Source organism: Herpailurus yagouaroundi, unplaced genomic scaffold (genome assembly GCF_014898765.1).
Source record: "Herpailurus yagouaroundi ecotype Mexico unplaced genomic scaffold, PumYag 77, whole genome shotgun sequence".
NCBI lineage: Eukaryota > Metazoa > Chordata > Mammalia > Carnivora > Felidae > Herpailurus > Herpailurus yagouaroundi.
In genome coordinates, this window is record NW_024412388.1 from 33,409,266 (window position 1) to 33,431,420 (window position 22,155).

The 22,155-nt window shown below is 43.3% G+C and overlaps 2 protein-coding genes across 4 annotated transcripts in view; both read left to right on the forward strand.

Annotated features, from left to right (window-relative positions):
* CCDC30 (coiled-coil domain containing 30) overlaps positions 1-2,633 on the forward strand; it is a 130,153-nt gene extending 127,520 nt beyond the window's left edge. Inside the window, exons 25-26 of the mRNA XM_040455907.1 lie at positions 1,420-1,487; positions 1,845-2,633. Of these exons, the coding sequence (XP_040311841.1) occupies positions 1,420-1,487; positions 1,845-2,043 (267 nt within the window). The 3' untranslated portion in view covers positions 2,044-2,633. The remainder of the gene's footprint in view (positions 1-1,419; positions 1,488-1,844) is intronic.
* Positions 2,634-4,162: 1,529 nt separating this feature from the next.
* Positions 4,163-20,341, forward strand: PPIH (peptidylprolyl isomerase H). 3 transcript variants are annotated; one of them, XM_040469859.1, is made up of 10 exons: positions 4,163-4,294; positions 4,637-4,701; positions 5,023-5,046; positions 5,317-5,361; positions 5,631-5,673; positions 9,190-9,282; positions 12,631-12,718; positions 13,195-13,235; positions 14,062-14,150; positions 20,138-20,341. In XM_040469859.1, the coding sequence occupies exons 1-9, from the start codon at positions 4,229-4,231 to the stop codon at positions 14,128-14,130; spliced, it is 534 nt and encodes a 177-aa protein (XP_040325793.1). In that variant the 5' UTR covers positions 4,163-4,228; the 3' UTR covers positions 14,131-14,150; positions 20,138-20,341. The 3 variants fall into 3 exon arrangements, with proteins under 3 accessions (XP_040325793.1, XP_040325792.1, XP_040325794.1); XM_040469858.1 differs by having other exon boundaries at positions 20,162-20,341; XM_040469860.1 differs by lacking the exon at positions 14,062-14,150 and having other exon boundaries at positions 20,162-20,341.
* Positions 20,342-22,155: the final 1,814 nt, after the last annotated feature.

A 22,155-nucleotide genomic window follows, 5' to 3' on the forward strand; every position in this document is an offset into this window, starting at 1 on the left:
AGAGAGACAGAGAATACAAGTGGGTTAGGGGCAGAGAGAGAGGGAGACACAGAATCCGAAGCAGGCTCCAGGCTCTGAGTTGTCAGAACAGAGCCCGACACGGGGCTCGAACTCATGAGCTGTGAGATCATGACCTGAGCCGAAGTCGGATACCCAACCGACCAAGCCACCCAGACGCCCCAAGGGTATTTGGTTTTTAAAGTCATAGGATTTACCAAAACATAGATACTTTTTATCCATGATTTAAAGGGACATAAAATGTTTATCAGAGTATTAAATAAAAACTTACCTGAAAGTAGAATGGACTGATTATATCAGCCAATATAAAGTAATTCATGTATAAAAATAGATATAAAAAGCTGGCTTACAATGAAAGCGCTAATACAAAAGTGTAAGATTTATAATTGCCAAATATTCTTCAGGTATTTAGGAATTACATTTTCTTCAGTTTTATCGAGATGTAATTGACATATAACATTCATTGTATAAGTTAAAAGTATCTGGCATAATGATTTGATATATGTATACAATGCAAAATGATTATCGCATTAAGATTAGTTAACATCTATCACCTCACATAGTTTTTTTCCCTTGTGATGAGAACTTTTATAAGATCTACTCTCTCAGCAACTTTCAAATATACAGTACACTATTGTTGACTATAGTCTTCATGTTGTACATTACATCCCCAGAATTGATCTTATAACTGGAAGTTTGTACATTTTGACCATCTTCACCTAATTCCTCCAACCACTACACCCCCACCTCTGGCAACCACAAATCTGATCTCTGCTTCTAGGAATTTGGTTTTTGGGTTTTTTTTAGATTGTACATATATGTAAGATCATGAAGTATTTGTCTTTCTCTAATTAACTTATTTTACTTAGCATAATGCTCTCAAGGTCCATCCATGTCTTTGCAATTGGCAAGATTTCCTTCTTTTTTCATGGTTGAATAACATTCCGTGTGTGTGTGTGTGTGTGTGTGTGTGTGTGTGTGTGTGTGTGTCACATTTGCTTTACCCATTTATCTGTCCATGGTGTTGTAAATAACGCTGCTACAAACCTGGGGAGGGTGAAGATATCTTCAGACAGTGATTTCATTTTCTCCAGCTATCCAGAAGTAGAATTGCTGGATCATATGGTATTTCTATTTTTAATTTTTTGAGGAAACCCCATACTGTTTTCCATAGTGGCTGCACCAATGTACATGCCTGCCAACTATGCACAACTATCCTTTTCTCCACAACCTCACCAGCATTTGTTTTCTCTTGTCTTTTTTATGATAGCCATCCTAACAGGTATGTAGTGAGGGGATTAAATCTTTAACCAAAAATGTATATAAAGTATAAGTTTTAGGATAGTATGGCCAATGGCTTATTATTATAATTTTAAATATTCATCCTTTCTTTTCTTTTAGGAGACAAAAATTAGTAACATCCCTGAATTTGAAGTATTTTATAAAATCTTGCCCCTTCCAAACTCCAGGTTAGTAAAGCCAAGACAATCAACTGCATGCTTGAGACTCATGTCTGCCTAACTCATCCTGAGTTGCTTGTTGTCTTGAAGAAACATAGCATTTGGGGGTAATTTTGTTTTATATTTAGTATTTGAATCCTTTTCCAATTCCTTTTCTCTTTCCACTTTTTCACTCCTACACCTGACAGAATCTTGACTTAAGGTAGAAAGTAATCATAAACATAAGTTTACGCTAAATGTTATTTGGTTTCCTTTGTGCTTGACAGTTGTAAAAACTGAAATCCTATTGATGCCTTATCCCCATACCCCCAAAGTGCTACCAGGACATCCTGTTTTCACAAAGTTCTCACATATGGCCATTCTTAGTTTTTCAGGAACAGGTTTGGTAGAGTCAGATGGAAGTCTTCAAGGGATTGAGGAAAATAAGTCAGAAGAAGCAATGCCAAACCCCAAGTCCTCCAAGTCTCTTTCATGTTCACAGAATTCTAAAGCTGGATATGTAAATGTGCCTTTTCTTAAAGAGACACATTGCATCGTAGAAGAAGACCAGAAGTCAGAACTATAAAATCATTGGTGGCTAAACTAGGCTGATCAAAGCTGCTAACTTAAAGCTTGGGCATGAAGGTGGAACATGACATGGAGAACAGTTACCACAGATCCTCATGGGACATCAACCAGGAGCCTTCAGAATTGCTGATAAATTCATTAAACCAGTTGTAAAAATGGATTTCTCAAGTTTGTTTGATATCCTCAAATATCCTTGTATTGATCAATAATAGTGATTAGTTCAATGGTTTAATTAGGTTTCTGTTCAGCAGAGCATACATAGGCTAATTCAGCACGTTTTTACTATTATGGGTATTATTCATTTTTTAAAAGTTAAAAACAATGTAATCATATTAAAGCAAATACTTTAAAAAGAAAAAGATATCTCCTATAATCCTGCATTCTCAACACAACTATTTTCATTTATTCCTTTTGGTTATTCAAATGTATATATTTTAAATGGTTGTTGTATTGTATGTTCATTTTCATGGTCTGATTTTTAGTTTAATATAATACATTTTCCTGTATTTCAACAGTCTTCATAACTATTCTTTCAATAGCCACACGATATCCTATCATGTTGATGTTCCATAAATTCTGTTGTTTGCATTTTAGTTGTTTCTACTTTCTCACTATTTGAGATTATGTTGTGGTGAAAGTGTTTGTGAATGTAGCTCTTTTTTTCTATTGAGTTACTCCAGAAAAGATGAGCATAATTGGGTCAGCAGATACAAATGTTATATAGTTTTGGTATATCACTTATCTCATTGCTTTAAAAAAAAGTTGTGTCAACATAATGTTTCTATAGTCAACCTCCAAGCTTCAATTTCTTGATGCATAAAATGAGAACAATAGTCATTCCTGTCCCATAGAGTTGTGAGGACCAAATGAAGTGAAGCATGCATGCATTTAGAACTTAGCAACTGCTTAACAAATGCTAGATATCATCATTTATTTTCACTAGCAGTTTGAATATACTAGTCTTTCCACAACCTCATCAACATTGGATATTACCAATTAAAAAAATCATTTTAAAATAGTATAAAGTATACTGAAGGGTGATTCCTGTTCCTTCTTCCCTTCCTGCCCCTTTGCCTCCTTATTCTCCTCCTCTTCAATTGGAGATAGAGAAGGAGACCAAAGGGAAAGGAAAAGTAACCAAAAATTAAAAAAAGATATAAGTTGAGACATTGAATTTTTACATGTAACCCTTGCTTCCTCAGACCATTGACCTAGAAAGGATGATCAAAGGATATAAGACATAATAGCTGTATCAGATACATGCTCTGGCTCCAAACTTTGCCCAAGGTCACCTTCTTTCACTCAATTCATCGAATCTATTTACTGAATTCCTGCTATGGGCTAGTCAATAGTAGGCACTATAGCTCACCTATAGTCTGTCAAAGACGGATAATTTGGCATGAGGAAATAAACCAGTGATGGATCTGAAAGAGTGGGCTACTTTAGACTGAGTGCCAGTGTTCCCTTCTGAGTGACATTTGAGCTGAGACCTGAAGTATAAGGAGCACTTCCTACCTCCATTAAGACCTAGAAGAGTATTAAAGACAGTTAACATTACCAGGTCTCTACAGTACCGATCTCCGTGATCTCGAGGGACAGAAAGGCCTGAGTATCATACCTATCTGGCTCCAGGTATGCGGGGCCAGATAATGTAATATAGGCCCTTGTATGTAAGGAATTGGATTTTATTCTAAACATGGGAAGCCAGAAATGATTTATAAGCAGATTAATTTTAAAAGCTCCAGCTGAAAAAGAAAAGAAAAAAAAAAAAAAAAGCTCTAGCTGCTCTGCAGGAATGAACTGTAGGTGACAAAAGCGGAAACTTGTGCCCCAACTGGTGTCCGGACTTAAAAGAAGGGGTACCTATGTCAGGCTGTTCTAAGCGCCGAGGACAAACAGATTCCTGCCTTCGTAAGGCGCATAGGCGGGGGTAAGAAACACCACGTATAGCGGTTTAGAAGTCCTGGCCGAAGCCACTCCTGGCCGAAGCCACCACCGCAACGCCCAGTTTCGTCGAGAGACGCAGAGAACGCTCCGCAGGGGGATCGCAGGGCGGGGCTTCCGGGGGCGGGACCCGGCCTAGGTTGGTTGGTTCCGCGCCTGCGCCGGAGAGTAAACTGGCGGAGCGGGGAACAGGTTCACCGGAACCCGGCGCCCCTGACTTCTGCTTCCGGGTCGCAGCCATGGCGGTGGCAAATTCAAGCCCTGTCAATCCTGTGGTGTTCTTTGATGTCAGCATTGGCGGGCAGGTGAGGTCCAGGCAGCCGCCGCGCCCAAGGGACACTGCACGGGGCCAGCCAGGAAGATCTCACCCACCCAGGGAAAGCGGAGTCGAGAAGCCAGATAGCATTACTTGGACCAGAACCTACCGACTTGCGGGGCGGGGGCGAGGGAGGGAGAGGAGGAGTCTTTCACATTTGAGCGCCCCTATGGGGGAGGGAATGGGCGCCACGCGAGGATAGACTATGCAGGCGGAGGTGGGAGAGACCAAGCGGCAAGCGGGAGAGAGGGGTCGGACCCTCCTGTTCCCTGCTGGCTGAGTCCTCGGTGGTCTTGGACCGGCCATTCTGACCGTCTCCTGCCGCTTGCAGGAAGTTGGCCGCATGAAGATCGAGCTCTTTGCCGACGTTGTACCTAAAACGGCCGAAAATTTTAGGTAAGAAGATGATGCTCCAGCTCTTCCAGATTAACCCAAGCAGAAGCTGGACCGGTCTGCGGAATCGTCTGCCTGCCTCTGTCCGTCCACTCACTGCCCTTGAGATCTGAGTCCCCTTTGTATCGCTCTGTCTGAATAGTCACCGTTTTTACTGTTCCCATGTCAATATATGTTGTTAGTTTTATGCTTAGTGTTTGGACGTCGGCTGGCCAGTTGATGGGCTTGCTGGCGCGAATGTTACCCCACCCCCACCTCCTATATTAGGGGCGCTCTCAGCTGTGATGTCATGGTGACTGAATCATTCACTCTTTTCTCTTTCAGACAGTTCTGCACTGGAGAATTCAGGTAAATCTCAGACGTGGTTGGTTTCTCTGCTTGCTCCTGAAGCGTGTCCTGGGGCTGCAGTGGGGTTTTGGGGGGAACCACCGGCAGGCCTTGAATGATTATTGGTGACAGTAATAGGTAATACCGCCATGGGTCTGTCTTCAGTTTATTTGCCTTCTTTGTCTCTGTTCTCCTGAGCTTTAGGAGAGTCCCTTGGCTCGAGTGTGTGGTAAACTGGAAAGGCCTATGATTGCCTGTCATCATTCCAAGTCTCTTTCTTTTTGGTTATAGAAAAGATGGGGTTCCAATAGGATACAAAGGGAGCACCTTCCACAGGTAAGTCCTTTGCAAGCCATCGCTACAGGCTTTTAGAATTACTTCCTTAGGGGATTAGTCTCTTTAGAGGAAAATAAAACTATAGGATAATTCCTAGATCTTGAGAAGGAATGGTTTTGTGAACTCAAAAGCTGATTTGAAGGCTTATTAAAAGCCAAAGTGATAAACATTTTATTTTTCAATCAATGTTAATCTAAAGTATAATGACTAAATCAATGTTTTTCTAAACCTCAGAGCCTTCTCTCAGGATCCTTAATTCTCTGTTTCAGGGTCATAAAGGATTTCATGATTCAGGGTGGGGATTTTGTTAATGTAAGTACTATTCCTTTGCTATCAAAGACCTATAGGAATGTTGTTTTTTGTTATTGCTGCTACTGCTGTTTTTACTACAGGGCCCAGTCTTAAGGCTTGAAAACAGTAGCCAAGTTTGAAGGAGGAGGGGGTGATAGGAATGTCCTTTAGGGTTGCTGGCTACTACTCTTTAACCATTAGATGATAGGCATCAGCGTTTTGATTGAGTCACTGACTTCCAAATCTTAGCCTTTTAGGGCCAGAAACTGAACTTTGCCAGCACACCTGTAGATGATTCATGAGAGACACAAACTAGTTAGTCACATGAAACTTCGATAGATATCAGATGAAATTTTTTTTTGTTAATTTCTAAATGGCAGTAAGTCCTTTTCCAGTGAGCTAAATTCTTATGCCCCATTTCCCTTCCATTCCTCATATCACAATGCCTGGAAAGCTGAGTTTTTCATCAGAAACTGATTAGTGGACAAAGAATTAGAGCATCAGAGATAGATTGTTCTGGAGGGGTATTTCCTCTGTTTTCTAGGAGAGCCTGGTGGAATAGTTCTTCACTGCGAAGCATGTCTTTCTTTTGACTAGATTACCTGTGTCTCTCATACCAAGTCTCATTTCCTTCTTCTGACCTTGGCAGGTGTTGAATAAACCATATCTTTTCTTCTTAAACCTACTTTTGTCCTTGGCCAACCTCTTGTGTGCATGGTCTTTCTTATTTATATCATTTGGTTAGTCATGTTGGGATTTTCTTGGATCTGGAAGACATTCTTTCTCCTTCATAGGTATATTTATTTAACTCAGGAGTTTTTTTGTTTTGTTTTTAACTTTTTAAAATGTTTTATTTATTTTTGAGAGAGAAAGAGAGACAGAGTGCAAGCAGGGAGGGGCAGGGAGAGAGGGAGGCACAGAATCTGAAGCAGGCTCCAGGCTCTGAGCTGTTAGCACAGAGCCTGATGCAGGGCTTGAACTCATGCCGTGAGATCATGACCTGAGCTGAAGTCGATGCTTAACCGACTGAGCCACCTAGGTGTCCCTAATTCTTAGGAGTTTTTGAAGACCTGTCTCTTTCCTATCTAGGGAAGGTTACAAAGGGGCAGATTTTAGGCCAAATCAGGCTTTCAGATATGCTTTGTTTCATGTGTGTGATGTTGTAAAACTGGGAAATTTCACCAGAAAATTCCAGAGTTTTCTCTCTAAAGAAGGGGAAATAGAGGTGCATTAGGCCTGTGTTTCTCACATAGCAACAATTGTTTGGAATCACGTAACTGCTCCCTTTAAATAGCATGTGTCCTTGCCATTTCACCACAGCCACTACCGCCTGCTTTCCTTATTTATGTCACTTGCCTCTGTAGGCATTTAAGTTTGCAATCCCTGGCCATAACTGATGGTAGTAGGGCTTGAGTGACCGTATACTTTTTTGTTAGCTGGTAAGAAGGGCTAAGAATCTATTCTCTGCCTTCTTTTCTTTCTTCCCTAGGCTCCTGTGTTGCCATGTTGTCTTAAGAGGGCCGGGACCAACTTCTTGCATCATTGCCAGGCACATCTAGTCGTTTGCTGATAGCTGTAGAATCAGACAGTACAGTTGGTCAGCCAGAGGCTGTGTCAGCAAGAAACAATTGTTCAGAGCCACTCTTAGGAAAGAAAAAAATAGAATGAGCAAGAAGCAGAATAAGTAGGTATTGAGACCTTCTAAAGTTGGACCAAGAATATGTGTTTCTTTGTTTTAATAATTTTTTTTCTGATTGCAAAATTGCAAAATTATCTCTCAAGGAATCTCACTTCTCAAGGAATATATTCTTGGCATTTTAGTTTACATTTGCCAGTCTCATCATTGCACGTGTATGTGTGTCAAATATAATTCTTAACAGACTTAAAATCACGTATATATTTTAATTTTTTATACTTAATAATTATCTACATTTTTCCTTGTCATTAAGGCATTTTTTATAATAGCTACCTAATATTCCATTATGAATAGATAAGTTATTTGATCAATCCACTGTGGTAAAAAGATTTAAGTTGCTTTCTATTATTTTCTCTGAAAATTAATTTTGTCATGTTCCCTACTCTGGCTCCTGGAGAGCAACCGATAGTGTAATTATAGAGAACGATGTGGTAACTGATCTGTCCCCCAGGTTTGTTGGGAAATTGGAAATGAACTTGTTTTTCTCTTCCTTCTGTATATATGTAGGTATTTATGTGGAGTTAAAGATATAATAGCTCACATTTATACAATTGTGTATCAATTGCAAGGTCTTTTCTCAGACACTGTTTAATTCGATCTCCATGGCAACGCTGTAAAGAGCAGGTGATTTCATCTTCACTTGATAGTTGAGGAAACTGAAGCTCAGCGATGGGAAGTGACTCTCCCAGCTTATAAATGATGGACCTGGAACTCACATCCAGGCCTTTCCACCATACAGAGCTTAGTTTTATTGATAATTTTTAGTCAAATAAAGGTTTGATTTTGATTTTGATTCTTCCTTCCTTGGCTTATGTTAATACCCTTTGATAATCTTTTTCACAATAAGGGCCCTTTGATTCTGCCCTAGGCCGGTGCTTTCCCTCTCTACCATTCACCCAATATTCTTTGGCTGGAAGAGATTGGGTTTTGGCAGGCACCTTCTCATTATTAGCTTTAGACCCCAGGGATTCTGTTTAAGGTACTGCAAATATGGCTGTGGTCAAGTTGCTTTATTACCCTGACATAAGTTGGCTCACTTGAAAAATGAGGAAGATGATAGCGCTTATTCCACACGGTTACTGGAAGAGCAAAGAGATAATGAAAATAAAGCTGGTTTAAGCTAGTTTAAGAAGAAACAGAACTAAGAACTGGAAAGCCACATAGGACCAAGGCAGTCCTTTTTCTCTGTTTCTCTCATGCTCTCTACACCTGTGTATTGCCTTCTCTTTCTGTTCTCCAGTCCACCTTGCAGAGCGTGGTCACTGCTGGCTTCCAGGTTTACATGATACACATTCAACATCAAAGAGAGCATCAGTCCTTCATGATTCCCAGAGAAGGAACTTTAGTTGGCCCTGCATTAGTTAGGCGTGCTCTCCTGGATCAATCAACTTTGGTCAAGAGCGTGGTGTCCATACAGACTAGGCTTCCAACAGCCCATCAACCTGCAGTTTTGGGGAGCAGGGATAGTGTCACTTAAGTGGGTAATTTTATTTGATAACAGGCATGAGAGTCTTTGGGAGTGGTAAGGATTATGTATGGGATCACTATACTATTGTTCCCTACTCTGCCTTGTCTTAACTGACCTTTCTAGAGGCCCAGCTGTGATCTGTTTTACCCAATCTGTGAGATGCCCCGGCCAGTCTGTGAGCTGCAGGTGCCTGGGACAGGGCCGGCTTTGATTATAAGACAGGGTCAGAGAGGTATGGCTCCCAAAGTGACCTTCAGGAGTAAGAGTGCACCTTCAAAAAGTTGGCTACGGTACAGCAGCATTCCTCCAGGGGGCCCAAAGAGGGGGAGCCCAACACTCAACACTTGCTAACACGTCCTTTCTCTCTGCTCAGGGAGATGGTACTGGAGTCGCCAGTATTTACCGGGGGCCATTTGCAGATGAAAATTTTAAACTTAGGCACTCCGCTCCAGGCCTGCTTTCCATGGTAAGTGAGAGCCAGTCAAGGTTTTGGGTTAGATTTGTAGCCAGCGTGTCTGTGGGTGCCCCTTGAGGCACGGTGCCATCTCTTGGGATGGAAGCTCGTTCTTTACTTCTCTCACTTGTCCCAGGACTCAGCTCTGCCACACCTACCTCCTTCCTCAGTTGGCTTTGACTTGGTTGGGCTGGGCCCTCAGCATTGGAAGTTTTGGGGGGGGCGGGCAAAACTGAAACTCTGATGTGTGTTTTCTTACCTTGCTCGAGCGAGGGTGTGCGGCTCAGCCTTCAGCCCTGCTGCTCGGAGTGCAGCCAGCTGTGCTGTCGGGACATGGCGCCCATGCACTTGGTGCTCCACCCTGGCGTCCTGAGATGACTTCCCACTCATGCTGCCTCCTGGCTGGTCCTCCTCTGGGCTCGCTGACCACTCTCGCTCCCTCGGCCTGGCACCCCTTCCTACTTAGACCCCCCACTCCCACATCTCACTTGCCTTTCTCAGCTCCCTATCTGCCCCACTTAACCCCCTCATCTACCCACTCCTGATCGCTCCCCCTTCTTCTCCGTATTCACTCTGCCCTCATTTTTCCTTACCCGTCTCACCTTCCTTCCCTCTCACTCTCCAGTCTCCTCCCTGCCTCCCCTCATCACCCATTTCCCTGGCAGTTTCCCCACACTCTTTCTCCCAGACTCAATATTTACAGGCACACTTTCTGTCCTTCTTGCCTCCCCTTCCACTTACCTACACAGGCCGTTATCAAGTGAAGGTTTACCGACACCCACTTTGTATCAGGTCAGGGTAGGGTACAAGGATACAGACCTGATCCCTGCCCTTGTGACACTTAACATCTAACGGGGGAATCACACATGCAAAATGACAAGTCCAGTATAGTGTAATTCATGCCACTGTGTATTAAGATGAGGGCACCTTAGGGTATGTAAAAGTACCGTGAGGGCCCCACGGAATGAGAGTAATTACTTTGAGGGGTCAGGCACAGCTTCATAGATGGGAGAGCTTTTGAGTTCTGGAAGGAGCTCTATTCCAGATGGCATTTCAAGTTGAGCAAATAGCCTAGGCAAAGCTGTGTGACTATGAAATGGCAGGGTGGCATAGTCAAGGGACCAAAGGTGAGGAAGGTGATGAGAACATAGGATGTGCATGGGGAGGGGGAAGGGCCAGTAGAGACTACTGAAGAGACTGGTGGGTCTAGCTCCTAAAGGGCTTTAAATGCCAGAATAAGGATGAAGCGTGTGGACTTGAGTTCACAGGTTATGGAGAGGTGTACGCTTTTTTGAGCAGGGTTGATCAACTTTGTGATTTAGAATGAAGACCCTGGCTGCAGTGTGAGTGGCAGATGGGAATGGAGAGCTGGGGGCAGAGAAGCCAGGAAGGAGGCTGCCATGAGGACTGGGCAACACTAAGCCTAGCAAACAGTGTGCAAGTCCCTTTTTTCAGACAGCCAGGCCAGGCAAGTGCAGGTTAATGCTGCAGGAGTAGTTTAGGTGGGCTTGGATCTTTGCCAGGAGGACTAGAACCCTCTAGGTGCATGCCACCTGTTAGCATCTATGGAGGACTCAAAACTGGAAGGAAACATTGGTCTCTACGCCCTTCAGGCTGACACTGGTGAAGTTGTGCTGTCCTTTCACATACCGTGTAATGTCCTTGTTTTTGTTTCCATCCTCTAAATCATGAGTTACTCAAGGGCAGGGACAGGGCCTCATTGATCTCCAAGCCTTACTTACTACCTGATACTGAAAGGTGCTGAGTAGATACCTATAAACATGAATGACTGAAAGATAATCAGAATGATGGCTACCATTTATTGGACAGTTACTCAACAAGCACCTTATTTGCATTAATTTGTTTTAATCCTCTCAACATCCCTTTGAAATGGGTACAAATGAGGATATCGAAGCACAGGGAGGTTATGTGACTAATCTGAGGTCACACGTTCAGTGGTGAAACTGGGATTCCAGCTAGGTCATCACCTGGCTCCAGAGCTTCTTCTCGAAAGTAGTAAGCCATGCTGCCTAAAAGAATGAATAAACAAGTGGCTAAGGGCAGAGCGTGTCCCCTGAGCTATAAAAACATATGGGACTGTTTTCCTGCCTGTTTGCTAATAAATATTTGTACAGCAAGCAGCTACTTAGGTAGATTGATTGGTGGAAAGCTTGATTGAAAGGAAAGAACTGGGAGTCTGGGAAGTCTAGCCCTTGTTCCACAGCGCCCTCCTGCTGCTGCTGACTCAGGCACCCTCAGCCGACTGAGCCACTCAGGCAGCGCTCACATGGGGAATTTCTAAGTATAATATAAAATCCCCAATGAGAATGTACCCCTGGACAATGTCTTTAATGTATTTCATACACATTTTTATTCTTGCACGGTTGAACACAGAATCAACCAATTTAAATCCATTAAGCATTCAATTACTGCTAGTGACCTATCTAATAATTTCCAGTGCTGCTGTAGTCATATTAATTTTAGGAGACCTATGCTGTTAATAGTACTTTCAGTTTCCCATTTTCCACTCCTTTTTTCCAAAATAAGGGAAGTATGCAATAAAATGTGCACAGAGTTAGTAGGGCAGTGCTTTTAAAAGGTAACTTGGATTTGTTAATGTACAGAAATCTGAATTTGGCATATTAAAGGCAGTTTAGTAGTATCAACATGTAAAATATGAAAGTACACTTCCTATGAAAGTTAAATTTCGCTTTACAAAGTATTACTTTGCATTGTAATACTTGCCTGTTCTTTTACAGTGCATTATGAAATGTAAAGATACAGAAAGAATTTCAGGGGAGGAGACTCTCAGATTCTCAATTAAAAAATACTTCTTCCTGTAAAATTCAATAATAAAAGATTTGGGTGTAGCTGTAAAAAGCAAACATCATTGATTACATGTAGTCTTTTTTTCCTGGCACAGCACTAGTGTAGCAACTTCTCGCACCTTCTTAAACTTCTTTATTACCATTGTTATGATGCAGTACAAAGCTATTCAGTTTATGGCATAGGCAACGGGCTTTTTCTCACTGGTATCTAGTTTATAACTGTAATCCAGTTCTAACCAGTATTGGATTAAATACAGCAAATTGGGCCCCATGAACAATTGTTCCTTTAATAAAAATTCACACTGCAGGGGAATTGTACATTTATTCAAGAATCTGGCTCCTTGACGGCAGATATTGTGTATCCTATTTATCTCGGTATCCTTGGATCCTAGCTCAGGAACTGGCTTATAGTAGATATTCAGTAAGGTTTGCTGAAAGAAAGGAATCAGGGCTATAGGCTCTTTGGGGGAATCTCACCCTTCGCTTAGCATGGCCAGGAAAACTCACTGAAGGTATATTTGGTTTCTGTCAGGCAAACAGTGGTCCCAGTACAAATGGCTGCCAGTTCTTCATCACCTGCTCTAAATGTGATTGGCTGGATGGGAAGCACGTAGTATTTGGTGAGTCCTATTCCTGTCCTGGAGTCCAGGCCCCATTCACCCAGAGTGGGACGTCCAAAGGAGCCAGCCCCCAGACTCCAGTACCGAGAGTGCCCACCTGTTGTAACTGCTCTGGCAGTAGCAGGGAAGGCGGAAGTGATGGGAGGTGGAGAGAGCTAGAGGGAAGAGCAGAGGGCTGTGTGATGTCGAATGCAACCACTTGGGTGATACGTATGTCTGGGGTGGACCCGGATGGTATCACTTAAGAAATGTCCTACAGAGGCAGCGTGGTACAGTGGGGCTTTGCAGTCGCTCAGACCTAGTACTCTGCTCCTTATGAACTGTCACCTTGGGCAAATCATTTCACTTCCATCAAGTCCCAATTTTCAGATGGTCGTATGAAGATCAAATGAGATGATAGATAAGAGTGGACATTGCAAGCTGGAAAATACTCTGCAAATGAGAGTAATAAAGTCCAGCTCGTACTCTTCCCACAGGAAAAATCATTGATGGACTTCTAGTGATGCGAAAGATTGAGGTGAGTCCTATTTTTATTTCCTCTCTCGCCCATTCTGGTCCCGTAGCACCTGACTAGTGTGGAGGGGCTGGAGAGCCAGGAGATGGTTCCAGTGTGTTAGGTCCAGTGTTTACTGCCTCCAGTTGCATGGGCTTCCTCAGGAAGGGGGAGGGAGTACAGGAGTAAAGGACCCCCCCACTCTGTTATCTTGGCCTGTAAATTTGCCTCTAGTGCACACTGAGGTTCGGCCTCTGGTGGCCCCTTCACCTACTTGATAAAGTCCTACTCAGCATTGAATTCAAGATCCTTCATGACCTGGTCCCCGCTGTCTCTCCACAGCCTCTTCTGCCACTGCTGCCTCTATGTTCTAGTCACGTTAGGCCACTAGCTCTTCTCTAAATATGCCATACACATTCCTGCCTCTTGTTGCTTTCTGCCCCCGAACGTTTGCTCATGCTCTTTCTGCCACTGGAATGCTCTTTTTCTTTCTTTTCCTCCTGGTGGGATCCCATTCGTCCTTCTAGGCCCAGCCCGAATGTCCTCTCTTGTGTGAATCCTTCCCTGACCTGTTTAAGCAGCACTTTAGTTGCTTCCTCTGCCCTGTTGTATAAACTCCCTCTTATAACTTATTACACTGTTATATGTCATAGGTTTGCTATTTTTTTTAAATATTGTACAGTTTCCTTTTGATCTGGATTATCTATACCCTTCTGCTAGGACATGCATGGACTGTTACCATTTCAGTCTCTGAGTCCTCGGTCCTTAGTACAGGGGCTGGCAGGCGTCAGTAAATGTTTGGTGAGTGCATGTGTAAGTCGATGAATCTCCACCATGCTTTCTCTCCTAGAATGTGCCCACAGGCCCCAACAATAAGCCCAAGCTACCTGTGGTGATCTCACAGTGTGGGGAGATGTAGTCCAGAGCGAGACTGATCAGGTACGTGTGTCTTTCTCCTCCTGATTAGGAGTCCCTAGTGAAGTCAGCACCGTCTAGGGGAAAGAACTTTAGACTTGAAAACTTGGGGATTGAGCCCATTTCCTCTCTCTGTGACCTTAGGGAAATCCCTTCCCTTCTCTGAGCCTGTTTCCTCATCTGTCAAATGGAGATAATATCTATCTCTTAGGCTCATTGTAAGGATCTAAAGAGAAAGGGTTATTAGGGCATTTTCCTCCTACCACTTTGTGGTTTACAAAGTATCAACCTGAAAAACAGTAAATAAATAAACATTAAAAAAGTTAGGGGCACCCGGGTGGCTCAGTCGGTTAGGCATCCAAGGCTTTTGAGTTCAAGCCCCATGTCAGGCTGTGCTGAGAACTCAGGGCCTGGAGTCTGCTTCGGATTCTGTGTCTCCCTCTCTCGCTGTGCCCTTCCCTCATTCATGCTCTGTCTCTCTTTCTCTCAAGAATAAATAAAACATTAAAAAATAATAATAATAAAAATAAAATTAAAAATGGGCACCTGGGTGGCTTAGCCGGTTAAGCGTCCAACTCTTGATTTTGGTTCAGGTCATGATCTCACACTTCGTGAGTGTGGAACCTGCTTGGGGTTCTCTTTCTCTGCTCCTCTCCTCGCTCGCTCTCTCTAAATAAACTTAAAAAAAGAAAACCTGACAATATACTATGTTTGTAGCATATAGCTTTTTTTACCCTTCTCTTAGGATTTGAATAGTTACAAATTCTGAATCTTTGTTCTTTATTTTGTATGTCGTGACTCTTTTGTCCAGAATGTATTTTAAGCAAAAAACTAACATTGTGTTGCTTATCTTAACTTTGGTGATCTTCTTTGTTAAACAGAAGTTCTAAATTTTGATGGGGTCAAAATTATCAGTCTTTTCTCTTATGGCTTTTGTGGTTATGTCTTATTTAAGAAGGTCCTTAGTATCTCAAATCATAATGTCTTTTGTATTTTTTCTAATATTTCTATGATTTTATTTATATAGTTAAATTATCTAGAATTTATTTTTCTTTTCTCTGCCTTTTTTTTTCTGAATGGAGATGTAGTCAAATGTCAGACCATTTTAATGACTGTACATACCTCTTTATGTGACTTAATTTGTGTTCATAGCATCTGGCACTTGCAGGCATTTATTAAAAATTTACTACATGAGTTAATAGAGAGGGAGAATGTCAGGCATTTTAGGCAGGGAACTGGTGTTAGCAAATGCTGGCAGGCGTGCACAAGTGTGTGCTAGAAGCTGCACGTGGTCCTCTCTCTTGTCCAGCCAGATGGTCCCTTCTCAGGCACAGGCGACACCCTGAGCTGTCTCTCCTATCAGGACTAGAGGTCCCTAGCTCTCAACCTGGTGTCCCCCTTCAGTAGTGGCTGGCATTTCCCTCCTAATCCCACTTATTTCTTTGCTGAACCTAAGTTAAGCTACCAGGTCCTTTTCCTTTTAAGGATTGACCACTGATCACTACTGGAGGACAGAGATGAAAAGAATAAAGTTTAGGGGTGCCTCGGTGGCTCAGTCGGTTAAGTGTCTGACTTCAGCTCAGGTCATGATCTCACAGTCTGTGAGTTCGAGCCTCGCATTGGGCTCTGTGCTGACAGCTCAGAGCCTGGAGCCTGCTTCAGATTCTATGTCTCCCTCCCTCTCTCTCTCTGCCCCTCCCCTGCTCATGCTCATCCCTGTCTGTCTCAAAAATAAATAAAACATTAAAAAAAAAAAAAAGAATAAAGTTTAGAAATTTTTTGTTTGGGGCCTTTTTTCTGTGTTTTTCTGAGTCCCTTACAGAAAGTTAGTGGCAGTCCTTGTTGGGGGTTTGATTTCTGAGGGTGGCTCTCACAACCCTCCCCTCCTCATCCCTTAATAACAAAGGGCATGTAAACCTTTGCCCCCATGGAAGCCTCTCTTCCCAGCCTGCAACCCAAGCAGAACAGATCCCACAGGGGCCATTTGATGTTCCAGAGGCTTCTAGACCAGAACTGTCCAATAGAAAGTCCTCTCTGTGGTGGTGGAAATGTTCTGTGTTTGTGCTGTCCATCATGCAGCTTCCAGCCACATGTGACAGTTGAGCACTTGAAATGTGGCTGACGTGACTGAAGGGCTGAATTTTTTATCTTATTTAATTTTAATTAAATTTAAATATAGTACCTCCAATTCAGTCTCCTACCCCTGACTTGCTCAGGATTGAATCTTTCATAGCTAATACTTAGGGGCAATATAATAATAGCAGTTATCATTTATTACATCTTCTATCATTTATTTATTCTTCTTGTGCTCAGATATTGAGCTAAGAACTTGAATGATCTCATTTAACTTTACCAAAAATCCTTATCATGAGTTTTAAGGTGTTAGGGAATCTAGGTGCTTTGGGTTTCTAAGTAATGTGATGTGGGAGAAAGTAAGGAAAAGTAGAGATTAATTCCCCAGGGAGTATGGGAGTATCATCCCATTATTTACCTTCCTAGCTGTTAAAGTTATAAGCATCTCTAATTCCCATGGGAGTGTTTCAGCTCTCCCAGGTTGTTTGGGCAGGATAATGGTTGACAGCCAATACGGAGGCTGTTTTCAAGCCCTGTTGAACAGTACTTCTCAAACTTTACTGCACTTACAAATCACCAGGAGATCTTGTTAAAATGCTGGTTCTGGTTCAGTGGGTCTAGATGGGGCCAGAGATTTTGCATTTCTAACTAGCACTTGGGAGATGCTGATGCTGACTTTGAGTGGCAAGGCGATAGTGGAATAACAGAGCCTGCTTTCTCATTGAGAAGCCACCATATTCCAGTCAGAAAAGACCCAGGAGATCCTCTCTTGGTGGCCCTGGTCCAGCAGGAATCTACTGCCTTCAAATCAAAGTATCACCTAATCATGCATGTGGGGCCTTGTGCCTAGGCACTGGAAATAAAAGAAGATGGGACGGAGATAGAAGACAGGTACAGTGATTTAATCAGCAGTACTTCCCTAGGAAGCACTTCCTTCTAGAACTTCTGTGTTTTGCCTTAGGGTCCTGACTTCGGTTTTGGTGAGGATGAAGTTTCTGTACAACTCTAGATGTAGAAACCATGGTTTTTTTTTAATCTCCATGGGTCCTGTGAAAGCTTTTTGTGAGGAATTTGGTTAGGTATACATAAGTGAACCTTGGCCCTCAGGGTTCGCCTGCTCTAGCCTGAACTGGGTTCTTTGCTACTTACAACCACTTGAGGGCTGGTGGAACCTCTGTTTTGAAAGCCAGAGCGTCTCTTGGAATAGAGAGTAGCTGTGGGCTCTGGCAGCCCAGCTAGTCTGAATTGTTGCCCTTCCAGTTATCCACAAATCTGGGGCCTGTAGCAAGGTGTAGATAGCTTTCTTCTGTCGTTTTTCCCAAATTTCCCTAAGAATCAAATCACTCGGGGGCATTTGTTAAACCTACTAATTCCCAGATCCCTCCCCTGGAGAGTTTGAGTGAGTGAGTTTGAGTTAGGATCCTGGATGCTGTGTTTGTAACAAGCACCTCAGATGCTTCTTATCAGAGAAATGTGGGTAACACTGCTTTAGGTAGTCCTGTGATGAATATCTTTTAGCATTTGCATCTTAGAAAGAATACATAATTAGCGCAACACATAATTTTACAGTTATTATAACTTACAGTAAGGCATTATTAAAGTTGTGATTATGTTAAAAATTAATTGTACTTGTGGATGATGGTTATGAGGACACTGGTGACGGTGCTGTTGGAATTACTGAGCTTTAGGACACACTGTCCCCCAGCTCCTGGGATTACCTGTCGATGTGATGTGTTACCGTAGAGGAAGGTTATGAAAGACATGTTGGTGGCACACGGACCGGTCCTTCATTCCTTCCACGACTAAGCACTACTTAATTGAGATGGGTCCCATGCTGCGTATGAGGCTGCAAATATGAAAAGCCCAGTTCCTGTCTTCAGGGAACTCACAGTCTCTTGAGGAAACTGACAATTACAGTAGAGTAAAGCACCGGACTGGAAAAAGTCAGGGAAGCCAGAATGCCTGTGTCTGCCTGGAGTGGTTTGGGAAGACTACAGAAGAGACGATGCTTTGGCTGAGTACAGGAAAGAAGAGAATGTCTCGGGTGGCGAAAATGGGAAGGCATTCCAGGCAGAGGGAACAGCACGGGCAAAGTGTAAGGGACACTGCTAATAATTCCATATGGCCAAAGCAGGAAGGTATGAAAGAAAAGCAAAGGGTAAGAGGTAAGGCGGGTGGAGGCCAGGGCCACTCGTGAGAACCAATGCAGTCTGAGACATTCATATGTTATCCTGAGGTAGGCTTTAGACAGTATGCACCTTTTTCCCCCGGGGGTGAGAGTCTTTTGTACTCCCCAGATTCTCAAAAGGGAGCCTGGCCCTCCAAAAAGAACCAGGCCAAGAGGAGCCACTGGAGGATTTTGAGCAGGAAAACTTGGGGATTGGACTTCTTATTCTGAAGATGATTCTGGCAGCCATGTGGAGGATAAGCTCAGGCCAGGGAGGTGTCCACTGCAGCAGTCCAGGCCAGAGAACAGGTTCCACATGAAAATACGGGTCTACGGAGCTCCAGAGATTTGGCAGCAAATATTTGCATGCCTGCTGGGTTTGTGACAATGTTTATTCCCTGCCCTGAAAGACAGACGCCCTGCCAGCTAAAAAAGGGAGGGGAGGGGAAAATGGCTGTATTCCAGTTCGATCCAGTACAAAGGCAGAGCTCCCAGCCTCGTAATCAGGTCTCAAACATTGAGGTACACCACATCAGCAAAATACTGCATGGCCTTAAAGGCAGATGTGTATGTGTTGGCAGATTTCTAGGGTACATTAAGTGACAAAGTCAAGATTTAGTACATTTGAGTAACTCTTTCAGAAATTACTGTTGTGACATATAGCCAACGGTTAGTAATGGTTACTTCTGCAATGTAGAGATAGCAGAGTCCTTTCTTCCCGTTGCTCCTACTGTTGTGTATATGCTTGAAATTTCTATATTGAGCATGTATCTTATAAGAGAAATATATACTGTATGTACATAGTTTTAACAAATCCTCCTTCCTCTCAGCTGCTCCGAGGAGCATGTGGCTGATATCAGTGTGTCAGTCACTCCCTGGTTACTCCATCTCCTCCCAGGTCTAGGCCCAGGCAACGGCGCCTTCCTCGGTGCTCCCACAGCACTTGATTCATCTCTCTACACAGCATTTAATGCAGCATATCACAAATGTGTTCACTTGGTTTTCTCTAGACAGAACTCCTTGAGGCAGAGACCATGCTGACTGACAAACACAGTGCCTGGTCTACAATACAGCTTAGATCCTGGAGCACCATGGAACTTACAAAGCACATCTATGCAGTTTTGTATATTCTGCTTGGGGGCCCAGGGTTAAACTTCTGTCTGAGCCTGCAGTATGACACCAGGACTCACTGTCCCCTGGAGGAAAAGGGGTGTGGCTATGTTTAGGGAGAGGGAGACCATAGTTTCTGAGTGTACTCATTCTGTTCTTTTAGTAAAGCTAACTCCAAGGCCATAAACAGAGGGTGTGACTTTACTTTCTCTATAACCCTGGGACCAAAACCTGCAAGGAGGAAGGATTTCTCTTTGTTCTAGAGTTCCACAGAGAGCCGTCAAGGTCTGGCAAAAAGTACACAGACTTTGGAGCCGAGTAGACCAGGAAGTCCCATCACTGTCAAACCATTAAGCCCCTTGGGACTCTAGTTTTCTCCTTTACTTAACTACAGGCGATATATACCGCACAGAGGTTCTGAAGGGTAAATAAATGCGATGATATGTGTGGCCATAAATGTTAGTTTCTTTCTTCTTGGTTCTTATGTAATATACCTCTGAACTTTACCCTGGGGAACCAAAGGTCTGACCTAGGGCAAGAGACCAGTTCTGCTCTTTTGGGAAAAGAAGATTAGGAGTGTAGAGAAGAGCCGGGGGTGTTGTCTCTCATGAAAGTCCCCTTCCAGTGCCTCTGAGCTGCTTATCTCTTCCATCCCTAACAGACTTCCATGTCTCTGCCATTGTAGGCCTTCCCTTGCTCTGGGTGACGCTCTTGAGTAAGATAATCTGGATTGGCCCCTGTGTTTGCCTCCCTGCCTGCTGCTGCCCTTTTTGATCAAGAGACCTTGGAAGTGTCACAGATTCAGAACCCAAGATTTTCTGCTTAAGTTTTCAACTGTAAATAAAGTGGTTTGTTTTTTTTTTTTTTGTTTTTGTTTTTGTACACGTGTTGTTTTTAAATGGTTGTAATAACAGACTGTCTCCTCACACTTTAGCTTCAGCTGGGAAGACTGGCCCTTGCCAGGGTTAGCGGGGACCAGACCCCAACTGTGGCTGTGACTAGGTGACGCCTCAGACCTGCAAGCAGTTGTAGCAGTCCCCCCTCAGGCTCCAGCTGCTGGGCAAAGACGGTAAAGCCTCAGGGCTAGAAGCACTAGTTATTCCAAGGATATCCCCAGTAGGTTCAGTTTGGTTGGTTCTAGAACCTGTGGGAAAAGGGTCACTAACTTGGGATAGTTGTGGATGGGAGACCATTTGGTAGAATGTGTCTTGATCATGAGGAATTGGGAATAATTTACTCAAAAATCTTCGTTTCAATCTGGGGTCATTTTATAAACAACAGAGGTCTTGAGAAATTTTCTTCCCCTTTCATAGCCCCAGTTTTCTCCTCTGTAAAATGGGGATAATAATACGTATGTACTTCATAACACTGTTGAGAGGGTCAAATACGAGAATGGATAGGAAGGTAATTTGTAAACAATAACATGCCTTGGAAAATGCTTATTTTGAAAGGACCTAGCCCAACATAGAAAGATCCCACTGAGCATAATGTTCAGGAGGTAAAGGGAGTTCCATAGTGTTGCTTTCAAGAGGCAGTTTCTATGCTATCCCATTCCTCCTTTTTCTCTCTTGGCTCATGGGCAGGGATGATTCACCTCCTGGCAGTGGCAGAGGTAGCACGGAGCTGAATTCTATGACAGAAGAGAACCTGGTTAAAAGTGCCATTTCAGTGTATTAGGGTCCAAGGGAGCTGGTGTAAGGGCCCTACAGTATAGATATTTGCAACTCTCTGTAGCTAGGTAAACAGGGTTCAGGGAGCAAAGGGAAGGAAGGACTGACCTAGCAGAGGAGAGATCTTTAACTAGACAAGGTGGAATTAGAGAGTACGGAGGATGAGCTGCTGGGATCCTAAGCTGACGTTCCTGTGATGGGCCATTAAACTGAATTGTTACACTTGGCACCTGCATTCTAGGTCAGGCTCTGTCCTGGGCACAGGAGCCGCAAGGTGAGTAGGATGTGGCCCTTGCTTGTGACAGGAGATGGGCACATTTTGATTCAGTGTGGTATTAGAATGTGAGCCCTTAGGGGGGGCAGGAAATTCGGTCGTTTTGCTTTGTTTTACTGCTATGTCCCCACACCTAGAAGAGGTATCTAGTACCTAGTAAGTGCTCAAGAAAGACCTGTTACATGAATGCTATGTACAAGATGCTGGAGTGGGCAGGGGGTTGGGGGAAGAGGGTGCGGGCAGGGGGAGGTGTGAAAGGAAGAGGTAACATTTGTGGTAAGTATTGATGGATTGGTTGGAATTAGCCAGGAGATAAAGGTGGAAGGGGCTTTCTAGGAAGAGGAGCTATGTTCTTGGGCCAGAGTCTGTTAGAGATAGAGGACAAGGTGTATGTTATTTTGCAAAAGAGATTCTTGGAATGAACTGTCTTGCCTTTCACACCACTTAAACATAGGCACTGGGGTTGTCTACACTATGGTCACCATGCTGGGCAGTGTGGCAGGGGTCTAGCAAAACTGGAGTGGAAACCTCCCACCTTGGAAAAGGGGTTGAATTTTGACATGAACTCTTTATCCTCTAGTGCTTCAGTACTATTTTGGCAGTGGTATGGAGGTGGCTACAAGGAAACTAGTTTTTTAAATAACTCATCTTTATGCTCTTTGAGCACCACGAGAGAGCTTAGTGAAATAATTGAATAAGTAGGTAATGATACTTTTAGGTAACATTTTAAAGACA